Here is a 19869-nt window from a genome sequence, read left to right as displayed (position 1 = left end):
CCTACATACTGAATGATTTTTGTACTCCAAGGGATTAAGAAATACCCTTCTCACCTGAAAATCTGAGGGCAGTCTGGAAGCTAGGCAACGACTTGTGAAAGTGTGTATGGACCACTGGCTTGTATCTGATTTGCTTGACTGCAGGAAACTTCAATCACCAGATGCCCAATGCTTTTTCTTTGGTTCCCAACAGGTGTTAAACATTGATGTGACCAGCAGAAACCTCAGCTTACACAATTTCACTTCATTGACATGGAGAGCACTCTGAATTTTTAGAGCAAGATCCTAACTACGAATGGCTTTGATACTACTTATACTTCATGCTCATAAAATTATTGTGTGTTGCCAGATCATGCCCAGTACAGCTAAAATATTTTCTTGGTTTTGTTTTATGTTCTGTCTGTGTTTTAGCCCTGTGCTATAGGCAGTAGGGAGGTGTGGAAAACTGCGGGTTACCTTGATGTCTCTCTGTGATTAGTATGGTACTGATGGCTAAGCATACATATACTGAAGACGCACTGGGTCCATGATGAAGCATGTGTGCGTGTATATGTGTGTGTGATTAGGGGATGGGCCCACTCTTGCTAAATATACAAGCTACAGCTTCCCAGGATAGTTTGGATCCTAGAGCTAACTAACTCATCAGAAAAGTATCCAGAAAGAATATCTGCCAGGTAGTTATAGGGAGATGGGATAATTTGCTGAGAGCATGATATAAGGGGAAGAAAAGGCAAACGTAGGGAAGGTAAGCAGGAAAGATGAGAGAGAACAGATGATGAGGATAAAAGTGACCATGACAAGTAAGAAGATAACATACAAGTGTTAGGAATAGCAGCCTCATGGGAAGGAGAAGGGAAGAGCTAGCTCACTTGAAAACAAGAGGAGGGGCTAGGGGAAATCCTTAGCCTATGGGAATAGGGCTGGGGTGAGATTTAAGCAGGCAAAGTTGAAGGAAGGAATCTGAATGTAAAAAATAACTTGTTTGCTGTGGTGTGCTTTGAAATATGTAAACCTTATTTCTCTACTCTGTGCCTGATGTATATAACCACAGTTCACACAAATGCATGCAACTCATGTGCCAACTGAAAATAGGCACGCACATTTACAAAAGATTTTGAATTTTGTGGTAATTTGACCGTGGGTAATCTCTCTTCGGCATTAAAACTTCTTTCTGTTCAGCAAAATCCCTTTTGAATTTGTCTTGTTCTCTTCGGCATCAGAGTTCCTGCAGGCTAATCCACCAAAGAAATGATCAGGTTTATGGTTATTCACCCTTTTCCTTATGCCTCTGGCATGGGTTTTTCTTAGAGTTAGGTTTGTGGGAGGGTGTGCTTGGATGTTTGTTGTTTTTTTAATCATCATAGAAGTTACTATACTTGGTAACATAACTCTGGCAAAAACAGAATTTGCAACACTGTTGGTTAAAACACTAGGTGGTTAGATTTTGGGAGAAAGAAATTATATACTAATGTTCAACAGGGATATTTACTTTTAGTATTACTTGAAAATGAGTGTATTAGAGATGAATGTGTTTACTTTCCTACGTCTTTTTCTATCTTTCCCTTTTTTTCATTGAAGTATAGTTGATTTACAATTTTGTGTTAGTTTCAGGTATAGAGCGAAGTGATTCAGTTTTATATATATATGTGTATATATATAACCTTTTCAGATTACTTTCCATTATAGGTTATTATAAGATATTGAATATTGTTTCCTGTGTTATACAGTAAATCCTTGTTGATTATCTATTTTATATATAGTAGTGTGTATCTGTTAATCCCATACTCCTAATTTATCCCCCCTCCCTTTCTCCTTCCTTCCTTCCTTCCTTCCTTTCTCTCTTTCTTATACCAGGAAGCCAGATTCTACTTGGTTACTCATGTGTCAGTGCCTCCATAAAAATAATATAGGTAAATTAGCTTAGTATTCTAATTATCAAAATAAGAGGCTTTTGGATGAGAGCTTGCACTAACTAGGCAACTAGTGAAACATGGAAAAACAACCACAGGAATCCTTTGATCAAAAAGATGGGAAACTTGTCAGCTATCCTTTGATTAACCCGGGAAGGCTACCAGTAGGAAAGGATTATTTACTTGATATATGAGAAATATTTTATGTTATCATCAAGGACATATTGCTAGAAGTTGGCTCTGGTTGCTACAAAATGCTCAAGGAGAAGATTACTTACTAGAGAATCCTGATTGCCAAGTCTCTGAGTGAAGCATGAAAGACTTTACATTTGTAGCGTCAAGGGCCCTATTGACAGTCTAGTGGCATCTATGGAACCCCTCCTAAGAATGATGTTCTTAAATGCATAAAGTAAAATGCATACTATTGTAAAGGAATCCTATTATATTAAAATGCAGTTACGCAAATATTAAAAAAAATTAATATAGTAATACATGAGGTGTTTTTAAAAATTATCACATTAAGTAACAAGATCTAGCAAGTGGATCTAATGTCATAACGTCAGTGTGATGAGCAGCATAAACAATATTTTGAGATATCTACAATTTTTTTTACACTTTATTTTTAATCGACGTATAGTTGATTTACAATGTTCTGCCAATAGCTAACTTCACTGTTCCTTCTTACTAATGAAAAATGGTAAGATACTGGCTCACAAGCTTGTCTCTTCCCTTCAAAATGTCTCTGTTCCTTTTTCATTGGTCAACACAAGCATGTGACCTAATATCTTCCAGCTGCTGGTTAGCAAGAAGGGATGGTGAAGGTAGCTGTTTTCTGCACTATGGGAAACACATTATAGCTGGGATTGTCAGTTAGCATTTAAAGTGAATGATGTCACAAGTGCACACAGGGTGTGGGGAGTTAAGAGTAAACTGTCACACAAAGAATAGAAAGATTTGCGTAACAATAAATCTCCTTTCTTGATCTTTTGCCAACATATTGTCCCAATCTGAAATGAGATCCAGGTGCATTTTCCCTTTTTACAAAGGCTCTCTTGTACTAAAGCAAAAGATACGGTGTCTATGTCATTCTAGGAGTTTATAGAGGCAGAAACCAAGTTTCTGTGCGTGCTTGTGTGTGTGTGTGAAGTTCATGCACATTATTTTATACGGGAAACATATTTTCTGCCAGTGAAATTAATCCAAGGGTACACTATAGCTTGCAGGCTGGAGGTTCTCTGCTCAGAGTGGTCAAAAACTCCTGCTTGGAAAAGCTGTTTTTCTAAATTGACTTTTTTTTCTAGGTAACTGTGTGCCTTTAAAAAAAAAGTTGCTCCATTTTCATACTCTTTTTGTATAGATCTTATGCTTGTTTCTTTTTTTTAAATTAACATTTTTATTTTGAAATAAGTGTGGAGAAAAGTTGCAAAAATAGTATAAAAACTTCATTATATTCTTCACCTAGATTTCCCAAATATTATCCATAAACCATAAATTATTTACCATATTTCCTCTCTCACACACGTGCACACGTGCGTATAATTTGAGAGTTTGTAGACACAATGTCTCAACATCACAAAATGCTTTCGTGTGTATTTCCTAAAACACAAGGACATATTCTTACATAACCACAATATAATCAGCCAAGTCAGGAAGTTAACGTTCATACAGTGCCACCATCTAATGCACACACGTTAGTCAAATTTCACCAATCATCCCAATAACGTTCTTTACAAAAAACACTAAACGACAACGACAACAGCAACAGGTAGTAATTTGGATGAGGAGCACACGGTGCATTCATTTTAACTGGATTTTTGTTTTTGTTTTTGTTTTTTTGCGGTATGCGGGCCTCTCACTGTTGTGGCCTCTCCCGTTGTGGAGCACAGGCTCCGGACGCGCAGGCTCAGCGGCCATGGCTCACGGGCCCAGCAGCTCCGCAGCCTGTGGGATCTTCCCGGATCGGGCCACGAACCCGCGTCCCCTGCATCGGCAGGCGGACTCTCAACCACTGCGCCACCAGGGAAGCCCTGGATTCTTTTTAAGTTTACTGTGGAACTATACCTCAGCCCCTCTTTTTCCTTCTTGATTTTGACGTTTTCACAATTACAAGTCAGATCTTTGTAGAATATTCCTCATTTTGGGTTTGTCTAATATTTCCTCATGGTCATAGCGAGGTTGTACACTTCTTGGACAGATATTACGTAGAATTGATGTTATGTGTTTCCTGGTATGCCTGTCAGGAGGCGCATGATGTCTGTCCATGACTGGTGATGCTGATTGGCTTACTTCCTTGAGGTGGTGTCTGCCAGGTCTATCGTAAAATTACTATTTCCTCTCATCATAATTAATAACTATATAGTGAGATACTTTGAGGCTATGTAGCTATTGGGTGACTCTCCTATTTTGTCACCCATTGATGATTCTTGTCTGATTCAATTTATTACTATACATGTATTAAATGGTGATTTTCTAACTTCACATTTTTTTCTCTATATTCATTACTTGACATTAAAAGGGCTCTTCTTTCTTTGCTATTTATTTTTTGAGTGATGCTTGGTAAATAGCTTCTTCCCTGAGCCCCCCCAGATGCACCCCTTCTCTGAGATCCCCACACATCCTCACAATCCAGCAACTAAAAGTCTAACTCTTGGAAATCAGGGGGCTTCCAGGGCTCCTCTTCACTGGCGTTCACTCGGACTGGTCAGTGCCTGTGCCGTGGCTTCAATATGTGAAGCCAGAATGGGATTCCTGCCCATGCAGGAAATAGACTAGTTAAGGGCAATTGAACTTCTGGTTCAGTGGTCCTCAATCTCGGATGCATATTGGAAACACCTGGAGAGTTTAATCATTCACTAATGCCTGGTCGCTGCTCCCATCACCCAGGTGACTCTGATATGCGGTCAAGGTTGGGTGTCACTGCCGTGGTGGAGCAGTGGAGTCGGGGAGCCTGCTTGTTCGTCTCAGCTAAGTATAGCAGGAATTTAAACGTGATGAGAATTCTAGCAAACAGGAGTAAGAAACTAAGTTATCAGCTTTATGAAGGAGAGGGAGACAGAGAGACAGGGGAAGGAGGAAGAAGCAGAAGGAGGAGGAGAAGAAAAATAGAAGAGATGGGAAGAGAGGAGAGAGGGAGGGAGAGAAATGGGGCAAAGTATAAACAATGGATAAAGCTCATTTTAGGGCATATGGGAATTCTTGCGACTTTCCTATAAATTTGAAATTGTAACAAAATATTCTTATTCCTCAGGAAAGACCAGGTCCTTGTAAACATTAGCCTGTGGGTCCTCTTGTCATCACAGAAAAAAGTAATGAGGGAATACATCCCTTATTTGCTCTCCACATTTAAGATGGAGTTTTGAGTAGAGGAGGTGAGATGCAAAAAGAGTTACAGTCTCAGAGTCACTCAGAGCTGACCTGAACTTAGAGACCACTGAGGGATGAGGAATGACAGAGACCCATCTGCCAGAAGGTTCTAGGAGGAAGTTGGGGTCATCCCTTTCCACCTCAACTCTGAGCCCTTCTTTTTGTAATGTATCATTAGGCTTTCTGGAAACTGCAGTCACAAAACACAAACTGGAGAAACACTTGAGGTCATCTAATTCACGCTCCTACCCTGTGTAGGAATGTTTTCAAACATTTCCCCGTCTAATATATATGGATAATATCAATATAAATGCATCCCTTTTAAATATAGAAACAAATCATTCTCCATAGGTTGATATAAATATAGTTCCTCTCTGGAGGCAGTCAGCAGCAGGGGAAATGATCCATGGCACTGGGAAAGACTCAGAGGTGGATGCTGTGAACCCAAGGAGAAAATGGCCAGCCAGGGGCTCATAGAAGCTTCACCTCAGCTCCACAAGGGCGGGGGGTGTGTGTGGGGGTGCCTGTCCATTTCCTGTTCATTTTGGTGGTTTCTGTTCTGACCTAATGTCAAGCTCACAGAGGATGCTCAGTGAATATGTGCATGGCGACTAAGTGCTGAGATCAAGAGATGGAGAGGAAAACAAAATGAAAGAAGGAAGGCTTAATAAGAACCAGAAATTGAAGTGGGTACAGAGGAGAGGAACTGCACAGGGCCATGAGCTATACAAATGGAGCATTAGAAGATTCTGGCTGCAGAACCTTGGAGTAGCTGCCCAGCTGACTTGAACTTGTCAAGACAGACCTGAGAATAAGGCTGTAGCACAGACCAAGGTTTGTCATCAGAAACCCAGCCAGGAGGTTCTTCTTTTTTTGTCTTTTTGTTTTTACCTAAAAGATCGAGGTCGAAAGAATTTGCCTGGGGGGGCTTGGAGTAACACAGATTGGAATAGAAATGTCAGACTTATTTGTTAATTGGGCAAACCAGAGAGAAAAGGTCTCTTTTGATTGTTTTAAGTTTCTGTCTAGATTCATTTTTATCTGTGTGTTTCTTCATGCTGTAGAATGTAATTTGTGCACTTCAGACTGCTGCCAAAGGGCCTCAACCATGTTTTAAGATTATGACCTAAAAGAGAGCCTTCATTTCACTTGAATGTTAACAGAGAATCCCAGCAGCGAACCCAGAAGATCCCTCTGGCTTCGGGTAAGCTGTGTTTTCTTCTTTGCTCGGCCCCCCAAGCAGTGGCAAGGAGTTTACGGAGGCTAGATCCCTAATCTCCAGGGAGTTAGGATCCCTCTAAATACCTCGGAATATTCAGGGTAGGGGTCCCTTCCAGAAGTTAGGAACCATGAGCAAGGCGGTTCATGCACTAGCATGCCCTTGACCTGTTCTCAGAGCCCAAGTCAGCCTCCCTGGCCAGTTAGGCTCTTGACACCTGGCGATCTGAGTGTTGAGAAAGTGATACCTGTTGAGTAAATAAAGATCATCTGACAGTGGAGGCACAGGTGAGGCAAGCAAGGCCTGCATTAGATGTTGCAGTTTGGGCAGCCAGGCCCTCCAGTGCCCTCTGGATGCCTTATCCTGAGCCATTCAAGAGACCTCCCAGCTGCCTCTCCTGGACCAGAGGCTCAAAGGAAAGAGATGGCAACAGGAAGCGAGTTGCATTCTATTTAACTTGGTGTCTTGAGCTTTGTTCCTTGTAAGCAGAGCACCTTCCTTTACTGCAAATCACACATGTGGCTTGCTGCCTCTGCCTCACAGGACAAAATGGACAAAACTGTCAGAAGAAAAGAGAAACCGGAGCCCCTCCAAGGCCAGCATGGGCTGAGGAGGTGTTACAGGGCTCCCCCCTCTGCATTCAAGCCCCCTCCTCCCCACACGGCATCCCCTCAATCAAGCTGGGGCACTGGACTGCTCAGAGACCCATTACCTCACCCAGCCTTGAGTCTAGATACTGTTAGAAAATGTGTGGTCCCACCAATGCTTCTAAAGCTTTAAAGGATGGATTGCCGAGCTTGTCATGGGAAAGGCTTTAGGGACTCAGTGTCACGCCCAAGCCTGCAGTTTCATGGCCGAAGTCATGAGAAGGGCACAGATGGAGGACTTTGGGGGCCAAAGCAGAGGGAGTTTCTGTGTTTGGTGATAAGGGGAGGCCTGAGCAGGGAGGGGCCTGAGTACGTGGCATGAGGAAACGGTATCAGGCTCCAGCCCGCAGGGTGGCTAGGAGCCAAGACACGGCCCCCTGCCCAAACAAGAGGGCAGTCAGGGGGAGGCGCCTTGGTGTGGCAGTGCTGGAGCCCGAGAGGGCCATGGGGCAGCCCTGAAGCCTACAGGGGTTCTGTCCTGGGGCTCCACTTTGCCTCTGGAGGACTCTAAGCAAGGACCCCGGGGAGCAGGGATGATTTCCGGAATCCAGCCTGTTGTGTTTTCCACTAGCTCCTGCAGGAGAAGGGAGAAAATGGGTGAAGGTGGAAGCATCCCCACCTCCTTTCCTCTCCTAAGACCTTACTTGGTCATCCCCAGTACTTGCAGCCTCACAGGCTAACTGGGAGACTACCATCCACACCCACAGCAGCATCAGCACTTTCTGCTCCCTCAGCTTCTCCTTCTTTGACCCAGCGTTCCTGCCATTGGCATTCATACCCCTCATTCTTCTCTTTTCCGGCCTCGTCCAGTACCCTCCCACTCCCCTCCATCCCTAACCCTGGGAGGGTGGTGTCTCCTGGGACACTTACATCAATGGTCTTTATTATCACCATCTGCTGGGCCTCCTCGCAGGCCTTCTCAGCCTTTTTAATGTTCTCCAGAGTCCACTCCACATTGTTCATGGCCATCATGCCCTCCATGGAACTGTCATGGGCAGGAAGAACAGACACTAGTTTAGGGTTGACTGAAAGCTTTGACAAAATGTGTATAAAATAGCCTCACTTTTGTTAGCATCAGTTCCATGTTGGCATAAACCATAGGAATGTCTTACAACTCAATGGCACAACTGTGAGCTTGGCAGGAGAAATATCATCAGAGCTCAGAGAAGAGGATTTTTAAAAGTGAAAAAGAGAAAGTTCTGGGCTTCCCTGGTGGCGCAGTGGTTGAGAGTCCACCTGCCGGTGCAGGGGACGCGGGTTTGTGCCCCGGTCCGGGAGGATCCCACGTGCCGCAGAGCGGCTGGGCCTGTGAGCCATGGCCACTGGGCCTGCGCGTCCGGAGCCTGTGCTCCGCAACGGGAGAGGCCACAACAGTGAGAGGCCCGTTTACCGAAAAAAAAAAAAAAAAAAAAAAAAAAAAAAAAGAGAAAGTTCTGACTCTTTAAAGAAGTGTTTCTTAATCTGAGGGCCATGAAGTCCAAGAAGGTTGATAGGGTGACTTCAGGGAAACTATAAATGTCCTGCAATTATATGTGAAATAGGATGTGTCTGCAAAGATGTGCATTTTTCTTGGAAAGGAGTTTCAGCGCTTTCATCAGAGTCTCAGGGAGGCCCCTTAGTCCCAAGTAATTAAGGGTCACTACTTGAAAGTAAACAGTCTTTGAATCAGGTAGTGCATGAGAAAAAGGCAGACAAATACTTTGTACACAAGTGATCTGACTTCTAGAGGTCACTCTTAAGGGTCTTATCTTTCAGGATGACTCACTCTGATGCCTCCTCCCCCAGGACATGGGCCACGTAGATGATGTCAGCGTACCCCATGCAGCTGGAGATGTTGTTTCGGATATAGTAGAAGAGATAGATGAGGCACATCTCATTAACGGTGCTGGGACCCCCCTGGAGAAGAAAGAGAGAGAGAGAGAGAGAGAGATGGAGAGACAGAGATACACAGGCATGCAGAGAGAGGGGAACAAGGTAGGCAGAGACTAGATCAGGTGATCATTCTACCAATGAGACTGTTTTCCTTTTCCCTTAACCTTGAGCCAGCTCACTAATTGTTATTTACTACTTCTCACCACATTTGCTTTCTCCTCCTGTGTTTCTAATTGGTGGACAATTATTGATATTATTTCCAAAGAAATATCCCACGTATCTTCCCCATCCTCTACATTTCCATTGCTATTGCCCTGGTTTGAGAAAAGATGGTTGAGAAGATGAGATAAGATACCGAGTTTCCCAAAAAAACCACTCCCTTTGAGCTTCCCTGGAATTCCCCATCTCTACATGTCAAAAGCAGGACCCATTCAAATATGTCACATGTTCAGGTCACTGTAATAGGACCTGATGAATTTTTTCCCCTGTGAATTCCCCTAGTGCGTTTTCCCCATTCTTCTCTTACGGTGTATTTTACTTTCTAACTTATGTTGTAATCATTTGTATGGCTGTATTTTCTTCCTTGGAAGCATGCAATCCATTTTGAATCCTACAGACACTGAGACATTCCTGACACACAAAATATGGGCTCCTTGTGACCATAATAATAATAGCTAACTCTGACAATGTACTAAAAGTCGGGCAATGATCTAGATGTTTTAGGCGTGTTAATCAACTCTCCCCCAAATCTTATGAGATAGATAGTATTAATTCTTTTGAGAATTAGGAAACTGAGACACAAGGAATCTGAATAACTTGTCTAAGGTTATAAAGTTATTAATGATCATGTTGACATTCAGACCCAGGCGATCAGGCCCAGAGTCCACGCTCTTAGACACTATCACATGCTTTCCTTTCATAATCTTAGTGGGTCGTTGACAGAGAAAACGGGAATCCTTGTACCCATCTTACAGTCATGGGGATGTGAGAGCATGAAGCCCCATGTGCCTGGGTAATACCGTTGGAGAAAGAAAGGGGCTTCAGCTGGAATAATCTGAGTCACGTGATGGCCAAGGCCAGGGATGGGGCTCTATTCTGAGGCTACTGTCGTTGACCACGATGGGGAGAGAGGTACTTACAAAAGTCAAGGAGTCGCGGTCCAGCGTCTGGTAGTGACACCCTACCAACAATTCATCTCCCTGTGCAGAGCGAAACAAAGGCTCAAAGTAAGACACAGAGGGACTGGTACAGTCCTCTTGGCTAACAGTAGTGAGTGCTGACCCTGCCTTCCCCCAATGCCAGCCATGCCTCCCCCCAGGCTACCACTGGCTTGATGGCCACTCAAGAAGGTAAATCTCGAGTCTCCTGCAGATTCAAGTCATAGGAATCATCTTTCCAGATTGTTCGGCATTGTGTTCCATTTCTGGAGGGGGACAAGGGGAGGGGACAGGAATAAGGAGAGGATGAAGCAGGGAGGGGGTCTATCAACAAAGAAGCAGCGTGTGCGGTCATTCTGTGGGCACAGATTGCCCGTAAAATGAAAAAGCTCCCTCCACTGTCATATTCCTGTCATCACTACTCTAGGGATAGTTCTAGCTTCTCCTACTCCCAACTGAGCATAACGTCATGCCGCAGAATAAATAATTATTGCTAACATTTATTTCCAAATACAGAAGGGAGAGCTTCCAATCCGTGTCTTCCTTACCTATATTGCACGGCCTCCAGAGTGCAGCCAGCCAAGTGGGTGTGGAGCAGGTAGCTGCAGACCTGGATGTCAGGCACCGGGGCCCCGTTCATCTGTGGCAGGGAGGAGACCACCTGGCTTGTTAGGAACTCTCGTCTGGCCCCGCTCCTCGGTTTCCTCCTTTCACATCTGACACCTTCGTCTTATGACTGAGACACACCCCTTTAGTCCCTACTGGACCTCCTGGCCCCTCTTCCTGCCCCCGCAGCCCTGCCTTCCTGCCTCCCCCGCCCCATTCAGGTGAGCGGTTTTCCTGAGCACCAGGCAATGGTCATTCTCCAAATCTGGGGCTCAAGCTGTGTCTTGTGGGTCACAGCAGATTTGCGATGGGGAACCGGGAAGCTCAGGGGAGGAGGGATGCCTCCCAGCTTCACCTCGTCAAACTTCTCTGCCTTACACAGCCCATAGAACGTGAAGGACTCGGCACCTGGGGGTATGAAGTGGATGGGCAAAGTGCAGAAGCCCAGCTGCAGGACACCCATGTCATATTTGCGTAGCTGCGCCGTGTAGTACACTCGAATCCCCGAGGAGCCGTACACACCTGGTGCAGGAAGGACCAATCACAGGATGCAGGACACCGTGTCGCACGGTGGGGAGGAAGAGGCCCTGGGAAAGTGGAGGAGGGGGCGGGGGGGCGCTTCCAGCAGAAGAAGTAGGCGTGCATTCTGCATCCCTTCTCGACACCTAGAGGGCTCAGCCAGCCTCACCGCCGCTCTCCCGTAAATGCTCTAGGCGCTCACCAGGAAGACTGTGCAAATTGCTGTAGTGAATCTCCAGTCGGACCCACTGGGGGTCCAAAGCCATCCCAGTAGAGATACCCACGTCACCTGGAAACTGGTAACTCTGTTGGATGGAGGGTGATTTGGCGGCAAGAATGGCTGGGAAGTAGGTGCAGGGACCCGGGCCTGCCCTTGTCTTTTGGCCCTGGTCCCAGACCTCCCGTTTCCCCACCTTCTATCAATCCAACAATCCCAGTTGCCCAACCACACGTGTCCCCTTAGCGGCTGATTTCTCTCATCACACGACTCACTGTGTCCCCGACAGCCCAGCCCACGATGACCTGTGAGCAGAGGGAGGAGGCGGGGTCAGCCCCGTAGCAGTCGCTGATGCCCTTGGGCAGAGCACTGGTGTTGCCCCAGGCGGTACACCAGGATGTGGTGCACCGTCATCTCCTTGTGATGGACCAACTTGGGCTCAAACTGGGCGGGGGACGCAGGATAGAGTGTGGTCAAGATCTTCTGGGCCATGTTCTTATCCCCTCTGTTCCTTTTCCCCAAATAAAACTATGCCCGTCCCCACTTCTTTCTCTTTCTCTTTCTCTTCTGTTCCCTCTGTTTTTTTTTTCCTTCCCCAACCTATCATTTCCCCTGCACTCAGTCTGACTCCTCTCTCAGCCCTCACCCTTTTAAAATCCGTTCCTGATAGCACAACACACTTGATCCAGCCGGGAACATCCCAAGACTTTCTACTTTCCCTTAAGAACCTCATCAGTTCTCTATATTTGAGCATGTGATCATGCCTCGTTGGATTCACTCTCTAAAGAAAACAATGGCTCCCACACATTTGCCACTCATTGTAAGGTCACACTTTTATTTATTCGATCAAAACTGAAATCACTCAAATGTGAAGTCAGATGACCGACTTGAGTTTCCTCTAGCCAGACTTTCCCAACTTGACAGCCTTTGGCCACGTCTCCCCAGCCTGCACCTCCTCCTAGGCTAAGAGAACACAATTCTGGGCCCAGGACAGGACTTATACTTTGTTCTTTGCAAACACTTATTAACCAATGACCGTCATCAAAATCGCTGCTGCACTGTGGGGCGTGAATAAAACAGCGCTGGGAGCTATAGTTCTGGGCTCGGGAAATCACGAAACTGCCACCTCCACCAAACCTGGCCTGGCCCCCGTGTTCTCCTGACCACCTCCCTCCTTCATCCTCCCAGCAGTTTTCTGAACACCATCTCTTCAGAGTCAGCCATGCCCACTGCCTGTCTCGACCACCTTGACAATGTCCTGAAGTCTGTTTCATGGTACCTTGGAGATAAGGTGCTTCTTGCCAACGATGGAGAGAGGGAGGAAGGGGCAGGCGTACGTGGTATCATCCTCTGGGATGAAGAACCGGACAAGGACACACAGAGGCTGAGCAGGTGGTAGGGAGGCTCCCGGAGAAGCAGGGGGAGGGACAGGTCGGGGAAGGGTGGCCACTTGAGGGCCAGTTTGACCATCCTCGGGGGACCAAGGGGAGTCAGAGGAACCTCAGTTCCAGGAGCGTACTGAATATTGGGTGCAAGAGGAAGGTCTGGATTGAGAGGAAGGTGGGCAGTGGCTGGAGGCAGCTGGGTGGGGAGGAGGGGCCTTACATCAGTGATCTCCAAGTCATGGACGATGGTGTCCTCGGGGACATCGAGATCATCGGGGTGGACAATGTGGAGCAGGAAGATGGACTCACAAAAGTACGCTCCCGATCCAGCTTCAGAGTGTCATCTGGGCCGTAGGTGGCAAGCGCCCTCACAGTGTCACTCTGGGGCATCGAGGTGCTGCAGCCCACGAGCAGCACTTTGCACGCACCCACACCCAACCACTGACACGAGCCACTTGCACACATCGACACAGTGGAACTTACAGGGACAGAGTAAAGGGACAAACTAGGTGATTAAATAGTTAATCCCACAAGGGGATTGAAAGTAGAGAAGAAAGCATGGCGGACCCCTGTAAGTGAGCGATTACTCAAGAAAGCAGGTTTACTTAACCACAAAACCAAGCAGGCTTGCTTAGCAACAAAACCATGCAACAGAAGCATGAGACGTGCCCCAAAACAATAAAACAATGGTGACATGAGACCCATATCCTTCCCAGTGAGCTCAGTAAGTTAATGAGCCCTAGGACATGCTCTCTGCACACATCAAAAACAATAATTTATGGAAAGGTGACATGTCAAAGTGAAAGACCCTCACTGTACTGAGACCTGAAATAATTTTTCCGTAGTACCACGACAGTCCTGGCTTGATCATGTTGGGACAAGAAAACTCCCCTGCCCAACCTGGAGGCAGAGCTGATGATGGAAGCTTGTGTCTACTCAAGAATGAGGAAGAAGTTGGTCTTCTCCCCCTCCCCAGTTTTCCTTTGATTGTAAAACTGTAGACCACTGAGTTCTCTGGGGTGGCACCCTCTCACCCACCTGATATAAGCCTCACAAGCTTCCTATTCTAATAACTCACTTCTTATCTGTCACTTTGCCTCTCCCTGAATCCTTTCTGCACTGAGACATAAAGAGCCAGAGCTCCTTGGAGCCCCCCAAAATGCCACCTAGCGGTTTCAGAAAGGAGAACACTTCAGGCTGGGGGTCAGAACTAGTCAGGTTCCAGTTCTGCCTAGAGGCTGACTTGCTGGAGATGTTGAGTAAGTCACACCCCCTCTCATGTCCCCTCTCTGAGCCTGTGTCCACATCTGGTTCATGACACTGAAGTTCAAGGAGATCAGACAAGGTTCTTCAGGAGGGGACACTAGGGAGGGTGGCATGGGGCTGAGTCAGTGGGAGGCCACCTGTAGAGGGCTGGTGGAATCAGAGGCGGCAGGATTGGGGCCGTGCCTGGGAAGGCTGAGAGAGATGAGGGCCCTGGAACCAAGACTGGCTGCCTGACAGGCACGGCCATTCCAGGTTGGGGGTGACTTCACCTCCTAGAAGGAAGGCTGCTTGTGAGCAAATGCTCCTCTCTCCTCCCTCTTTTACAGTGATGTCTTGGTCTTGAGGGTCGCAGGAGCGGAAGGGCCTGGAGGAGCGCATGGTGGTATAGATGGTGTCTTCTGTCAGTGCCAGCAGCTCTGCGTCCTGGCTCCCTCCCCCAGAGCGTCTTCATCCACCAGGTGCTGATTCTAGGGTCCAGGAAAGGTGAAGGGGTAAGAACCAGGAGCCCTACGTGGTCACGGATTCAGAGTAGTCTGGGTCCATTTAGCCCCAATAAAGTGCCAAATTAGCAGAACCCAGGTCTGTATTATAATTTGCTCCTAGGACAGAGCATAGCATCAAGGGGGGATTCGTGGGGAAGAGGGATGGACAGTGTCTGATGGAGTTTAACCACTTGACCTTGCTTTGCTTCTCCCATTTCAAATCTCATCTCCATAAATCCTAATGTTCCTGTATCCCCAAGTCTTAAAAGCTCACTTATTCTCTGAACTGTCTATGCTATTCCTCTTCTCATGGGGCTCTTAACGTGGGCACCTCGCCATATAAATGAAGTTCAGATTGAGTGAGACTGGGAGACGCATGAGCTGCGTCTTCATCTGTAAAATGGGGGAAGAGTGATGCTGTGAGGTTTAACGTGCAAAGAATTTGGACCAATGGCTGCTTAACCAAAAATGAGTAACAATTTTAAGCTATTATTGTTGCAGGTGCTGATGTTGTTGTTAGATTATTTTACGTTGTGGTCTATTTGACTGATCCTAAAGGTAACTGAAGATGAGGACTGTGTGCCAAACAGCTTTGACTCTCCCCCCAGTGACCTGCACCGAGACCGTGGTCCAGGACTCTCTCTCTTTCAGTCCAATGGCTCCATTCCCTTGGCAACTTAGAGACATGCAGTCTGGAAGACCTAGATTCAAACTCTCCAATGGACCATTTCTGTAGGGAGAGGTCAGCCATCAGTTGGTGCTCTGGGCCTGGATGTGTTTGGGAAATGCGGATCCTTCCTGGACTCAGAGCCACCCTCCACCCAGCAAGAGACCCTCACGCTTGGGAGGGAGTCACCCTCATACTCACCGAGAAATAGACATTGCCGTCTGGCGAGACTCCTCCAACAACCAGATTGCTTCCCACCATGGTGTAGCGATTTGTGATACCCAAGCCCACCCAGCCAGCTGTCTGGACCTGGAGCTCAAAAGTGATGATCTCAGCCTCAAGGTCAAAGTCCCAGTGCAGGAAAATAACATTAGAAGGATCTAGGAACATGGAATAACGCAGACGTGATGTGAGGCCCAGGTGGTTGCCTTGAGAGGAGGTCAGCAGGGCCATAAGTAGGAGAAGCCGAAAGAGAAGGGCACAGGCCATGGCTCCTGGGGTCTGAAGCATCTCTCCTTAGATGGACACTCAAGAAGTATGGACTTATATGTACCTCTGCCTGTGCTAGGCACCGTGCCACGGGGGAGGGACAGACTGGGGCTCTTCTGATCTCATTATCTCTGGGTTCAGAGTGGTGCCACTTACATAACTTGGAGGTGTAAGGTGCCCAGAGAAGGTTGCCCTTGCCCTGGAGTAGGGACCTGGCATGAAATTCTTGGGAATGAATCACTCAGTCTCCTCCCTCCTGACCCAATACCAGTGTCCTGCCCATGGGGACCCTGCAGAATCAAGGAGGTTTTATTTCTCCCTGCCTCTCTCTCTATTTCTCTCTCCCTCCTTCCATTCTCTCCCTTTCTGCCCCCACCATCCCTGTATCCTTGGATGTTCTTACTGAGCGCTCTGGCCTCTGGCACATGTCCCTCACCCCAACTTCTTATGGGCATTTTCTATTTTGTCTCTATATAGAAGTGATGCACAGACAGGGAGTGGGACTCCAAGTGGCCCTGCCTTCCAGCCTCCCTACAGTGCAGGAGGAGAGGAGGTGTTGGGAGATGCGGAGGGGAAGGCTATGGTCTCCATCTCCTGGAGGAGTCTTTACTACTAACCCCTGGAAGGACATGTAGAGGTGAAGGAGCCATAATCAGCTTTCCAGATGGGCACGTCTGAGGCAGCTGCAAGTTTCTGCACGTCGCTGGGGAGGAGCAAAGAGGCGGAGGAGAGGGAGAAAAGGGGGAATAAATGTGAATTTGCCTTTGGGATACTCTGCATGTTGCCCTTCCTCCCGCAGATTGCCATTTGGAGACGTCACCTTCGGGGACCCTCCACTGGAGTCTTGGCCAACTTCCCCGCTGGCAAGCTCTTTGGTACGAGGCAAACAGAAGAAAGGCAGAGGAATATTAAAATATCAGAACACCAGAGTGAAAAGGAACTTTAGATCCACTTGATTTTCAAAAAATTCCAGTCCACTTAATTTTTTGATGAGGAAATGGGAACATCAGGGAGTAACATGCGTAGTGCCCGAACCCCCATCCCGTCGGCGGCAGAGCTAACTGCGAGGCCATAGGGGCCCTGCCCCCAGGATGGTGCTCTTTCCATTATTTCCTTAGGTCACAGACACCCATAAGCCACGCAGCCCTCTGGAGGCATCTCTAACGTGGCTTGTCCTGGTGGAGGGAGCTGGTGTCATTTGCTGGCTGCTCCTTAGGGAGGGGACCAAAGTCTCTAATCCTAGAGTTCTTTCTTCCAGTGTGAGTGACAGAGCTGATAATCATTTGACCCTCAGTGTTCTTCCTCCATCAGACAGCGGAGAGGATCTGAAAAATTAACAAGGATACATGCCTCGAGGGCCTCCTCCATCACAGAATCCGGACCACACACCTCCACACAGGAATCCAGCTTAAGTGAGGGCAGGAAGAAGCTGGCACCTCTGTTTACACCTCCATTCAGGCCACGCACGTTCTTCTCATTACCTACGGAGCCCATCAAAGCTGGTAAGGACCCAGCTGAGGTTGTTTGCAGCTGCTGTGAGCACCTGAGTAGTAACTGGGGCGCGGTGGGGAGAAAACACCGTTCCCAAGAGGGCAAGCATACCACCCACCTCTGAGCAGGCAGAGAAGGTAGGGAGCTAAGCAGCCACCTGGAAGGAAGAGGCTTACTTTGGCCCAGGACGGGAGCCTGGCCAAGGCCAGAGGATGGAGCCTGGGGAGTCACCGACCTTGAGGAACCGGAGCCCGGGGAGGAGATAACAGGGGTGTCAGAGACACTGTGATCCCAGTCGCACTTGGGGATTAAGACAAATGGAGAAGGGGGCCGGGAGATAGGACTGCCAGCCCCGTAAACCAAGATGGGTCCAGGATCCGTTTTCCTGCAATCCGCTCACCGGCCAGAGTGCTGACCACCACAGCCCCAGTTATGGTTTTCTCCCCTCTCCCAGCCCCCTTTCCTTTAGTCATCCAAATCCCAGAGTTGACTCTCAGAAGCAAACCTCAGGATTAAGTGCACGAGGCTTGTGAGGACACACCATCTCAGCGTGTCCTTTGGTCTGGTATTCAAGAGGTGTGATTTGGGCAATGCTTCACAGAGCTCATCTCTCTCCCTCTCTGGAGTGACGGATGTGGCTGGGAATATAGGTAAGGGGGCCAAAGACAAGAGTGACTCAGCACATGAGATCAGAGCAGAGGTTACCCGAGGGGAAGGGGACATGGGGGTGGGTGAAGGGAGTCAACTGCACGGTGATGGATGGTAACCATACCTGTGGTGGAGATCACTTTGCAGTGTGTACAGGTGTTGAATTATAATGCTGTACACCTGAAACTTACGTACAAAAAAAATCAGATTCCCGCCTCCCCCCCAAAACAGGGAATCAGCGCATGTTACTTAGAATGTAGTGCAGTTGACATTTTGTGCGCGTTTAGATGACGCAAATTTGAAGGTGTGATATAGACGATATTCATGAAGTTACACACGGAATTGTACATAATGAAAATCCGTATTTTTAAAAAAATCAGGTGCCACACGGTTTCAAAGCTTGCGAGCCAAGTGAATTGTAAACTGTATTATACCATCACCAAATGCCATCAGTGACTGTTATCTTTGGCCAGACTCGTGTGAACCGTATTGCTGCATGTATTAAAACTCCAGCAGATTAGAAAAAATAGTGACTCTGGGAGGCACAGACCCCCAGGATGCCAGGCCGCTGCTGGGCCGCGACACACAGACTCTCTCGGAAGATGGGTCTGCAGCCTCACCCTGCTCTAATTCCCTTCTCCATTTATGGAGTGTCCTGACACCAACTTGACTATTGTGCAGCCCCAGGTCCTGAAAGAGTAAAGTTTTGTTGCTAGACCCCTCTGTGTCTCCATAGTTCTGTCTATAACATGCTGAGGTTGTAGCCACGGTAGGTGTGGGTCTTTTAAATCTCATTTCCCAGATCATTGGTTACCAAAACACGAGGCCTCTTATCAATGTTAAAAAAAGTATGAGAACTCGTGATTTGAATCTCAGTTGATGGCTAAGTGATAGGAGATTAAAGACCGATAAAAGCCACTATATGTTTTTATCGGAAGCTTACAATTGCAATAATAGAGGTCAACTCATTAAGCGATTAGTCTCTGCCAAGTTTTACTCTCAGAAATGTTCATGTATGAATCCACTTACTCCTATGAAAAGGCTTTCATTATTATCTTCATCTTACAGAGGAAGAAACCGAAGTCCAGGTTCACACTGCCAGTAAGTGGCAGCACTGTGAGTTGCTGGGAAAATACAATTAAAAACAAAATCCCCTCCCAACTCAGAAAATCTCTCCACAAAGGTAGAAGAGAAAGAAAACAGTTTTATTATTGAATAATCATTAAGTCAGAATGTGATACACACCACAAACATTTCGTTAAGAGATTGCAGAGACAAAAAGAAATTTCGGCCTATCATACAGACCAGCAGATCAAACCCACTACACACGTGTTCTCAAGATAAGCAATAACTAGTCCCCAAATGAGAGGACTCGACAGGACCTTTTGTTAATCCACAGTTCACGCTGAAGTCACTCGGTAATTGGGCTGTCTATCTGTGTTTGCAAATTGGCTTTACCAAAGGAGAAATAGACATGTTATATCTTTATGATGAAATCATTTTGCAACTCGGTGCCAGCCGTCTGCTCTAGACTAAGTTAAGCTCATCTTCCTTGATGTTTATCTTCCGAAGAGATGGTTGCAGGTCCTTGAGAAAGACATTCCTGGGTCTTGATGCTGGCAAGAGGTGATTTAGCTTTTAAGAGTGTATGCATTTCAAAGAGACAGAGAAAGAACTTACAAGTTTTCTACAGTAAATGCTCTAAGAAAATGGAGGGGAGGGAAGTCTCTCCCCTTATTTTCAACAGGAGAACTGAGCCTCTTCCATTTGGTTTGTATTTGCTTTTACAGAGGAAAACACAGGCCACTGGAGATGAGTGTCCATTGCCGACCGCCCAACACTGACCTGCAGCAGCCTCTATGCCTATGAGAAGATGTCTTTGTTCAATCTGCAAGTGTGCCTTCATTGCAATGAGTTACTTTAATTCCTTG

The 19869-nt window shown here is 46.9% G+C and overlaps 2 protein-coding genes across 3 annotated transcripts in view; one reads left to right on the top strand and one right to left on the bottom strand.

Moving 5' to 3' along the window:
- Nucleotides 1–1184, top strand: part of MGAM (maltase-glucoamylase) — a 104149-nt gene extending 102965 nt beyond the window's left edge. For both annotated transcript variants that reach the window (XM_032642646.1, XM_032642647.1), the window contains one exon: nt 194–1184. In XM_032642646.1, coding sequence (XP_032498537.1) covers nt 194–268 — 75 coding nt within the window. In that variant the 3' untranslated portion in view covers nt 269–1184. The remainder of the gene's footprint in view (nt 1–193) is intronic.
- Nucleotides 1185–6341: 5157 nt separating this feature from the next.
- LOC116759743 (DBH-like monooxygenase protein 2) lies at nt 6342–11559 on the bottom strand. Its single transcript, XM_032643796.1, is given in 7 exon segments — nt 6342–7584; nt 7587–7713; nt 8010–8124; nt 8905–9035; nt 10151–10330; nt 11130–11296; nt 11463–11559. Coding segments are annotated over 7 exon segments (930 nt in total). The 3' UTR covers nt 6342–7471.
- Nucleotides 11560–19869: the final 8310 nt, after the last annotated feature.

Source organism: Phocoena sinus, chromosome 9 (assembly GCF_008692025.1).
Source record: "Phocoena sinus isolate mPhoSin1 chromosome 9, mPhoSin1.pri, whole genome shotgun sequence".
Taxonomy (NCBI): Eukaryota; Metazoa; Chordata; class Mammalia; order Artiodactyla; family Phocoenidae; genus Phocoena; species Phocoena sinus.
Note: the sequence above shows the minus strand (reverse complement) of the source record. Positions and strands in the feature narration are given on the sequence as shown.